At 37.5% G+C, this 10,383-nt stretch overlaps 2 protein-coding genes across 2 annotated transcripts; both read left to right on the forward strand.

Annotated features, from left to right (window-relative positions):
• The first annotated feature begins 633 nt into the window (after window positions 1-633).
• LOC113348892 (glyoxysomal fatty acid beta-oxidation multifunctional protein MFP-a-like) lies at window positions 634-6,086 on the forward strand. The gene is made up of 18 exons (XM_026592790.1): window positions 634-1,024; window positions 1,994-2,065; window positions 2,165-2,230; window positions 2,322-2,378; window positions 2,488-2,555; window positions 2,663-2,744; window positions 2,859-2,914; window positions 3,037-3,339; window positions 3,422-3,508; window positions 3,609-3,783; window positions 3,865-3,986; window positions 4,075-4,238; window positions 4,311-4,565; window positions 4,664-4,785; window positions 4,872-4,993; window positions 5,135-5,283; window positions 5,490-5,628; window positions 5,720-6,086. Exons 1-18 carry the CDS (start codon window positions 925-927, stop codon window positions 5,756-5,758), a joined length of 2,178 nt encoding a protein of 725 aa, XP_026448575.1. The 5' UTR covers window positions 634-924; the 3' UTR covers window positions 5,759-6,086.
• Window positions 6,087-7,002: 916 nt separating this feature from the next.
• On the forward strand, window positions 7,003-9,872 carry LOC113348894 (exocyst complex component SEC15B-like). Its single transcript, XM_026592791.1, has one exon. It carries the CDS (start codon window positions 7,087-7,089, stop codon window positions 9,523-9,525), a length of 2,439 nt encoding a protein of 812 aa, XP_026448576.1. The 5' UTR covers window positions 7,003-7,086; the 3' UTR covers window positions 9,526-9,872.
• The last annotated feature ends 511 nt before the right edge of the window (window positions 9,873-10,383 follow it).

A 10,383-nucleotide genomic window follows, 5' to 3' on the forward strand; every position in this document is an offset into this window, starting at 1 on the left:
CATAGGTCCATGAAGTCCTAACATCCTTCACTAAAATAAGGAAGATGCAGAAAGGTAATACCATTTCAAATGATCGATAAAATATCTTTGTAAATAAAAAAACATATATAATAATGTGTCTTTTTTTGGGTATATAAAAATTAATTCCGATATAACTTCATGGCTGGCTGGAGGATGCAACTCGAGAAAGAATGGCCATGGTATACGAGAATATCAAACCGAAAAATGATGAAAAAGATTTGTGGAGTGAAGAATAAAAATATTTATCGGGTTTTTCTTTACTTTTATAATGGTAAGAATAATAAACTTGATATTAATAAATATTATATTTAATATTCATATGTCGGAAATGTATAACTAAATAAAAATTATGTCCGTACCGTAAATCCTAGTATTTCATAAAGATCCGAATTTTATCTTATTAGGTATACCCCAGTTAATCTGTGTATACCCGATTTGGCCCGGATACTTAAACTTTAGCCAAAACAAATAAAATCATAGTGGCCTTACATAAGAGTAAGACTTGAGCTAAGCCGGTTATTTTATTTTTGAATCTACTAAAGAAAATGGAAGTAATTCGAGATTAGTACTAGTAGTGAAGTCACATAACTAATATTGGTAGATAGCTTTGAAAAGCGTGTCAACATTGGATTCATCACCATCATCAACAAACCCGATCCGTATATTCATTTTTATATGGATTTTGCTGACACATCCTATTCTGATCACAGTTACGAGAAGAAGCAGAAGAAATTGAAAACTTCAAAAACCCAATCACTGGAGCTGTCTAATTTAAGTTACAGTCCAAAAATCACATACGTCAAAACGGGTACAAAACTAAACCCTTGATCAAATAATAGTCAAGAGAAAACCCATTTTTCTGAAACTCTTAAAGAAGTTTAGAGAAAGAAACGTGAGAGAGATATGGGTAGCAACAAAGGAAGAACAGTTCTGGAGGTTGGAGCTGATGGGATTGCTGTTATTACAATCGTTCATCCACCTGTTAATTCCCTCTCTTTTGATGGTATATTGCTCTGAATTTTTCTTTTCAATTTTGTGCAAATTCAATTTCTGAGTGTGATTGAATGTTAGGGTCTTTCTGCGTGTGGGTCTGTCTTTGTATCTGAAAACTTGTACTATTATATTGGGTTCATTTGGTATCAATTGATCTAATATTTGAGGGGAATTTTTCTTCTCAGAAATCATTAAGAGTTACTAGCTCAAATTAAGGGCGAAGAAAATCATAACTTATATTATTTCAGTTTTTAAGTGATATTATATTGGGATCAGATCATTGAAATCTCTGTTAACTGATTGATATGGTGCTAGTGTGATGGATAGAACTTTAGAAGCTGGGTGAACTGGAGTGGAATTTGGAGATAACTTAAATGATCAATAGGAGTACATCAAAATGAAATTTCAGATTTGTTTCAATGTGTGAGATAGTTGATAAAGATTCAACGGGGTATAAATTGTATGTATAGGTGTTTGTTTGCAGTTCATAAACACTGAATAGTTTAGGATTATCTGTGAACCATATATGACTGGCGGAGTCCTGTGCTGTGGCATGGAACGTTTCGGGAACGTCTAATGTGGAGTTTTGAGGGTTTTGTTTTATCCAGTTAGAAAATGTGGAATAAAAGGGCTTCCTAGATTTATTGAGTGGTGATAGGTGATGGGATTCAACATTGGTAGTCGAGATAGGCTGCCACAAATATGTTTATCTCTAGTGAACCAACATTTCTTTTAGATACTATTTTTTTTCTCGTATATGCATTTGTCTTATTGCCTTTTGGGGATTTGTTCGTTCAACGATATTTCGCTTGAAGTGTAACAATTTGCCAATAGCAAGTGTTTGAAGATCAGTTTAGTCATTTTCCATGTCACTGTAAACTATCTTTCACTCTTGTGTTCTTTTTCATATGTTTTTCGTTTTTTTTTTTTTTTTTTTTTTTTTTTTTTTTTTTTTTTTTTTTTTTTTTTTGTTATATAGTATTGAACAGCCTCAAGGATAATTGTGAGGAAGCTATGCGAAGAAATGATGTAAAAGCAGTTGTAATTACAGGCAAGCTTAAAGCCTTCTCAATCTATGTCTTTTCTATTAAGAATAGGAAAATGCTACAAGTGGGTTGCAGAATATTAAACTAATGATGTGTCTGAGCAGGTGCGAAAGGAAAATTTTCTGGAGGTTTTGATATTTCGGCTTTTGGTGAAATCCAAGGGGGAAAGGGTATGTTTCTTTTTCTTACGTACCAAAAATCTCATCTTCTCTTCATTTACTTTTTTTCCCCTTAGTTCAAGTCTCTTTCTTCATTTTACAGTTGAGCCACCAAAGCCTGGTTATATATCAATTGACATTATCTCCAACACATTAGAAGGTATTCCTTTGGGTTTCAGTTATTTTCTTTTAGTGTTACTTTTTGAGGAGTTTCTATATTCAGGGTCTGGTTTGTTTTGAGTGCTTTCTTTGTTATAAATGATTTCCAGGGGGAAAGAAACCTGCAGTCGCTGCTATTGATGGCCTTGCCCTAGGCGGTGGTCTAGAGATCGCAATGGTATCTTTCACTGTGCTGTCAATAAAACCTCTTTGCTTTATATATTGATTGCTGAAATTTTGTCATATGCAACATTTTAGATGACATGCTTATGTCTTCTTTGTCAGGCATGCATTGCACGTGTTTCTACCTCCACAGCACAGTTAGGCCTTCCTGAACTTCAGCTTGGAATAATTCCTGGATTTGGAGGTATGATTCGCTGTTGCCTTATTTGGATTATCGTACATCTTGTATGAAGGCTCTGTTCAGATAGCGTATACCTCGCCATCTACTTTTCAATCTTACACCAGTATTCTGTTTCAGGAACACAGAGACTTCCACGCCTTGTTGGTCTTACGAAAGCCCTTGAAATGATGCTGGTATATTTTTATGCCTTTTGCATTTGTTTTACTCATTTGTGAGTGTTGAGTAGCCTCCTTTACCAGTTGATTGAATAACTCTCTGTCTCTCTCTCTCTCCATGACTCCATCTAAACAAAAAGATGTCTAAGCCGGTGAAGGGGCAAGAGGCTCATGCCTTGGGCTTAGTTGATGTCATAGTTTCACCAAATGAATTGGTAAACACTGCTCGTTGTTTGGCCCTTGATATTGTGGAGCGCAGAAGACCTTGGGTTCCTAGTCTTTACAGAACAGATAAGATAGAGCCCCTGGGAGAGGCCAAGGAAATACTTAATTTTGCTAGAGCTCAGGCCCGGAAACAAGCTCCCAACCTCAAACATCCCCAAGTCTGCATTGATGCCATCGAGGAGGGCATAGTTTCAGGCCCTGTTGCTGGGCTTTTGAAGGTACATAAGTATCTTCTTTTTCTTTATTGCTTTCTAGGTTGCCAGATTACACAAAGGTTTGATGTATCATTTGTGTTGGCAGGAAGCCGAGTCTTTTCAAACACTTCTACATGATGACACTTGCAAGGGTTTGCTCAACATATTCTTTGCTCAACGTGCTACCTCAAAGGTCGGTATCTTATTCATGAGTTCATTTTCTCAGTCTGGGTATGTTGCTTCATAACACTAGCGTTTATTACTGTAAACATTAATACTCTGTCGCCACATAGGTTCCTGGCATCACTGATAGGAGATTGACACCAAGAAAAATTAAAAAAGTTGCCATTCTTGGCGGAGGACTCATGGGATCTGGAATTGCAACAGCATTGATTCTTAGTAATTATCCTGTGATCCTGAAAGAAGTAAATGAGAACTTTTTACAATCAGGAATTGGGAGGGTAAAAGGTGAGGTCATTCAATAATGCACACACTTCATTCAGTTTAAGGTATTTTACTATCTTGCAACCTGACACCTCTTTTGTCCAGCAAATTTGCAAAGTCGTGTCAAGAAAGGAAAAATGACACAAGAGAAATTTGAGAAAACCTTCTCCCTTCTCAAGGGTTCTCTCGGCTACGAAAGCTTCAAAGATGTGGACATGGTCATAGAGGTTAGTTCAGGACCGGTTCATTTATCCAAACACAATTAATGACACTGTCGATAATTAACTGGTTTTATCTTTTTGATGCACCAACTAGGCGGTTATCGAAAATGTCTCGTTGAAACAACAAATTTTTGCTGATCTTGAAAAACATTGCCCACCTCATTGCATTCTTGCTAGTAATACCTCCACTATTGACTTGGATCTTATTGGGGAAAAGACACGGTCCCAAGATCGTATTGTTGGTGCTCATTTTTTTAGGTATACTTGACATCCATAGATAAATGTAATGTGCTTCCATTTTATTTGTCTCTGACCATTATTTTGGTGCAGTCCGGCTCATGTGATGCCACTTTTAGAGATAGTTCGTACTAAGAAGACATCTCCTCAAGTACTTGTTGACTTACTAGATATTGGGAAAAATATCAAGAAAACTCCAGTTGTTGTTGGGAACTGTACCGGTTTTGCGGTTAATAGGATGTTCTTCCCTTACTCACAAGCAGCAATCTTACTCGTTGAACATGGTACAGACGTCTATAAGATTGACAGGGCAGTTTCCAAATTCGGGATGCCAATGGGTCCATTCAGGTATGTAATGATTCCCATCCTCAACTGCGTGTTGTCCTTTTATATTGGTTCTGTTGAAAGTTGTAACACTCAATTGGTGATTATCTGTTTTGGTGCAGGATGATTGATTTGGTTGGTTTCGGGGTTGCAATTGCAACTGGCACCCAGTTTGTCCTGAACTTTCCTGAGAGATCATACAAGTCTATGTTGATTCCAATCATGCAAGAGGACAAAAGATCTGGTATAGATTTGCTTTTGCTTCTACGTTTAGGGCTAGTGATAGTTATCGTGTTTACTTACATATCTTCTGTGACTCTCTTGTTCCAGGGGAAACCACTCGCAAGGGTTTCTATGCCTATGACAATAAGCGCAAGGCAAGCCCTGATCCTGAAATTGCGAAATACATTGAGAAAGCAAGGAGCATGTCCGATGCAAAAGTTGATCCCAAGGTCTCTCTCTCTTTCTCTTTCTCAATTGGATCATGTCTTTTCATGGTTCTGCTGTAAAAAGTTTGAAATTTGAAGCTAAAAGACTTCAAGCATGGTCTGGACACACCATATTTGCAACTTATTCTCTTATCATTGATGCAGTTAATGAAGTCATCAGATAAGGACATCATCGAGATGATATTTTTCCCAGTCGTGAATGAAGCCTGCCGTGTCCTACATGAAGGAATTGCAGTCAAGGCATCAGACCTTGACATTGCCGCTGTTATGGGGATGGGATTCCCACCATACAGGTTGTTATTTAAGCTTGACGCTTGATAGTAGATGACAGTGGAACTATTTCTTTGCACACCTATAACAGTGGAACGCTTGCTATTATACAATGTTAGATGATTCCTCTATAATGATAAGAATTTGACATTGCCGCCGTTATGGGATGGATGGGGTTCCCACCATACTGGTTGTCAGTGAATCTTACACGACAGTTTGTCTTGTTCAGGGGAGGAATCATGTTCTGGGCTGACTCACTCGGATCCAAATACATTTGTTCGAGGTTAGAGGAATGGACCAAGATGTATGGAGATTTCTTCAAGCCTTCGGCCTACTTGGCAGAACGAGCTGCCAAAGGAGCTAAACTGGTAATAGAGACGGGAAACAATCTTTTGGTTTCTTTCTTTTTGAGCTTACATCAATTTTTATTAATATGTTTGTTAATCAAATCCTATGCAGAGTGCACCAATGATGGATCAAGCTGTGTCTCGGCTATAAGAAGGTTAAGCAATTATCTTCTTGGTATTGCTGTATTCTCTCTGTTGTTGTAGAAAATCCAGAAAAAGATAAAGTACCCCCAGTTAAAGTTGCACTGAAGATGAAAGTTAGTTTTAGTAAGAACTATTAAGATTGTAGAACCCAAATAATAATACTCCTCTGTAACCATCCTTTTTATGGTCCGTCTCAGTAACTTTTTCTTTGTTAGGTTTCACTACTTTTCCTTCTCTGTATTGTTATTACTTCATGTTTGGGGTGAAAGTGAAATAAAGTTTTAGTTGAAGAAATGAATATTTTGTCTTCATCCAGAATCAATGAGTTTCTCTGAAAATAGTGAATTGAAGTTTATTTTTTCTGAAAAGGTAGTGAATTGAAGTTGTGATCGTGACCATCCAAAATGGTGGATGAACATGTGTATATACAGTTGGATGATCCCCACAAGACAGTGCTCCTGTGTTGGCAAATTATCACCCAACTCCATTACTTTTTGTGTTGGTTGGTACCGCCCATTATAATATGAGATGATGCTGAGTGACCTTATTTGGAATAGAAGACGCTTTAATAACAGTTACAGGCATAAGGACATAATACATTTTGCTCAAGTGGTTGGTTTGACACCGTGTTTATCATCTGTCTAGCATCCACCACAGTCCTAGACTCCTAGTCTTCTTTGGGAAAGTGGGTGTTCTATCTCGTGCTGGTTCTAGTCCGGATTATAAATCCACTCCGTCTCTCAGCCGAACTCATTTTTTGTTGTGAGACTGTGACCTGCACTTTGTTTTCTTTTTCCTAATGTGAGTATGAAGATTTTGATGCCTCATATTACCTCCGTTCCAGAAAAATGATGTTTTCTCTTATTTAAAGTGAGAGAATGAGTTCGTTACCTCGTACTATATCTGTTTCAGTAAAAATGATACTATGCACTCTTTAGAGCAAAATTTTTGAAGGTACGTGATGATGAGCTGGGCTGAGTCGCACATTCTTACATAGTATAACAAAATTCCCGCCATTGACCTCAATGACCTTTACTATAGCCACCCCAAAAGTCAAAGTTAGACTTGTTAAATTGTCTCTTTTACCCTTACAAACAAAGAAAACTACAGAACCTTCACAGTCTCAGACTGGTATTTATACTATTCATACTTCATAGTGGTAATTTCGAATCTTCCAAATACCTGTATTTGCCAACCTGGCATTAAAATATACAATTAACTGTATAAAAAAATAAAATCGCCGCCATTATCTTCTCTCTTCTTCTTGTTCTCCTCCCACCTTCTTCTCTCTCTTGCTGTGCTAAATCTTCTCCGTCAGATTCTAACGGAAACGTCATGAGTTCCTCAGCAAGAACTAAAAAAACCGTTAACAAAGACGGCGATGATGATCCTAATTCTGAGTATAATCAAGAGGAACAAATAATCTCGTCAGCAATCTCTAATGGTGAAGATTTAGGTCCAATCATTAGAAAAGCTTTCTCAAACGGTAAACCAGATATTTTACTTTCATCTCTCAAAAACTTTAAGAAATCAAAAGAATATGAAATTGAAGAAGTCTGTAAGATTCATTATCAGGATTTTATCACAGCAGTTGATGAATTGAAAGATTTATTATCAGATGTTGATGAATTGAAGTCTTCGATTTCGAGTTCAAATTCAATTTTACAATCAACTGCTTTACCTTTACTTAATATACTTGATAGTTTTATTGAATCTAGAAATGTTTATAATAATGTTCATGTGGCACTTAATTCCGTTCAGATCTGTATACGTTTGCTTGAACTGTGTTCCAGAGTTAACTTTCATTTGGAGAGTAATAATTTCTATTTAGCTTTGAAATGTATTGATTTGTTAGAGAATGAGTTTCTTGATGATGGTAGGACTCCGAGTGTAACGATTCGGAGGATGTTAGAGAAACAAATTCCAAGTATGAGATTGTTTATTGAGAGGAAGATTAGTAAAGAATTTGGTGACTGGTTAGTTGATATAAGACTTGTTAGTAGGAACTTAGGGCAATTAGCTATTGGACAAGCTTCAGCTGGTAGACAAAGAGAAGAAGAATTGAGGATTAAACAAAGACAAGCTGAAGAACAAAGTAGATTGAGTTTACGAGATTGTGTTTATGCGTTAATTGAGGAAGAAGAGGAGGATGAGAGTGGTGATGGAGTTGGGTATGATGGTAAGGAGATGTTGTATAGTAATGGTGGAAGTGGTATGTTAGGGTTTGATTTGACACCACTGTATAGGGCTTATCATATTCATCAAAATTTGGGGTTAGAGAATCGGTTTAAGCAATATTACTTTGAGAATCGAAAGCTTCAATTGACTTCGGATTTTCAGGTTTCATCTATGACACCCTTTTTGGAATCACATCAGACATTTTTTGCTCAAATCGCGGGGTTCTTTATTGTGGAGGATCGGATTTTAAGGACGGGTGGGGGGTTGATTACGAAATATGAAGTTGAGAATTTGTGGGATACTGCTGTTAGTAAAATGTGTTCTGTTTTAGAAGATCAATTCTCTAGAATGCAAACTGCAAACCATCTTTTGCTTATTAAAGATTATGTTAGCTTGCTTGGTGTTACTTTGCGCCGATATGGTTACCCGGTTCATGCTTTGCTTGATGTTATAGGCAAGCATAGAGATAAATATCATGAACTTTTGCTTTCTGAATCCAAGAAATTGATTGGGGAAGCTCTTGCTGCGGATAACTTTGAACAGATGATGATGAGGAAAGAGTATGAGTATTCAATGAATGTTTTGGCGTTCCAAATACAAACCTCTGAGATTATGCCGGCGTTCCCCTATATTGCACCATTTTCTACTACGGTTCCAGATTGCTGCCGAATTGTCCGATCCTTCATTGAGGATTCTGTGAGCTTCATGTCATATGGGGGACAACTGGAGTTCTACGATGTTGTAAAAAAGCATCTGGATCGGCTTCTGACTGATGTTCTGGATGGGTCACTTCTTAAGCTCATTAAGTCTCCTTCGGTCAATGGAGTGTCTCAGGCAATGTTAGTTGCAGCTAACATGGCTGTTCTTGAACGAGCTTGTGATTTCTTCTTTCGTCATGCTGCACAGCTTTCAGGTATCCCGTTGAGAATGGCAGAAAGGGGTAGAAAGCAGAATCCTTTGAATAATGCCCGTGATGCTGCAGAAGAGGTTCTTTCAGGGCTGCTGAAAGCCAAGGTTGATGGGTTTATGACTTTGGTCGAGAATGTGAATTGGGTTTCAGAAGAAGTTCCTCACAATGGGAATGAATATGTGAACGAAGTGATCATTTATCTTGAGACTCTGGTGTCTACTGCTCAGCAGATATTGCCGGTTCAAGTACTTAAGAGGGTCTTAAAAGGCGTTCTTTCACATATATCAGGGAAGATTGTCAGCATCTTACTGTCGGACTCTGTTAAGAAATTCAATATAAGTGCTATTACAGGAATTGACGTGGATGTTAGGTTGTTAGAATCATTTGCAGATAACTTATCTCATCTTTTCTCAGACGAAGATGCAAGTCAGTTGAAGTTGGCATTAGTGGAGTCGAGGCAACTAATGAACTTGCTTTTGAGCAGTCATCCGGAGAATTTTCTTAATCCTGTGATCAGGGAGAGGAGTTACAACACTTTGGACTATAGGAAAGTGATTTCAATATCAGAGAAGTTAAAGGATTCTTCAGATAGTTATTTTGGAAGCTTTGGAGGGAGGGGAACCAAACAAGACCCCAAGAAGAGGTCCCTTGATGCTTTGGTCAAGAGACTCAAGGATGTGAGCTAAGCGGGTATGAAACCATAGTCGACTCCTGCTTCTTCTTCTTCTAACATTGCTTCTTCTTCTTCTTTTTTTCCTCTCCCGCTGTCTCACTGTGGTCTTGTTAAGATCGACTCATTTTTCTAACATTGCTTATGGACACATTAGCCCATGCCTATAGATGTGTATCTTTTGACCTCATTTTGTATGTATTTGTTTCATATTGTCTAGTTTTTGGAATTCATTTTATGCCGCATTCATGTGTATTCTGTTATTTTTTGTATTTGTTCTTCTCTTTGGTGTGGATGTATAAAGTAGACGACTGTTGTAAACAATAAAGATATCAGTTGATTTGGCTGATGAGTTTCCTACCAGACATGTTTATGAAACTTTTTAAACTTTTTTTTTGGGCTTTTCTGTGAGTATAGCTGTAGAAGATAACTTTGGTGCTTCGGCTGTTATCGTATATGACTTCATCATCACTTTGAGCAGCTTCTTGTTGTTGCTCAAAAACACACTACCCATTATGCCCTTTTTCTTGTGTACAGTTCATCTGGTGATTGAGTTTTCCTTCATTGGTCGATGAAGAATGTATTCAACTATAGGAGGCTTAGATGATGGAAGGTCCTTTCCTCTGCGGAACTTCATTCTTGAAGGACTGACTCCATTGAGTGTATACGGTGTTGCCCGATTTTGTGTCAGACAAACAAACTCTGTACCGTTTGCCGTTTGTTTATGTGTCTGGACTTTGATCTAATCATAGTTTAACTAGCTGTACTATTATCAACACTCATCAAGAAATTGTTTCTTCCTTATAAACGGGCTGAAGTAGAAGCTAAGAATTCATTACAGAAAGAGAATCTGTCTGAGGGTTCGACATCCAAT

The sequence above is a fragment of the Papaver somniferum genome, chromosome 2, assembly GCF_003573695.1.
Source record: "Papaver somniferum cultivar HN1 chromosome 2, ASM357369v1, whole genome shotgun sequence".
NCBI classification, from domain to species: domain Eukaryota; kingdom Viridiplantae; phylum Streptophyta; class Magnoliopsida; order Ranunculales; family Papaveraceae; genus Papaver; species Papaver somniferum.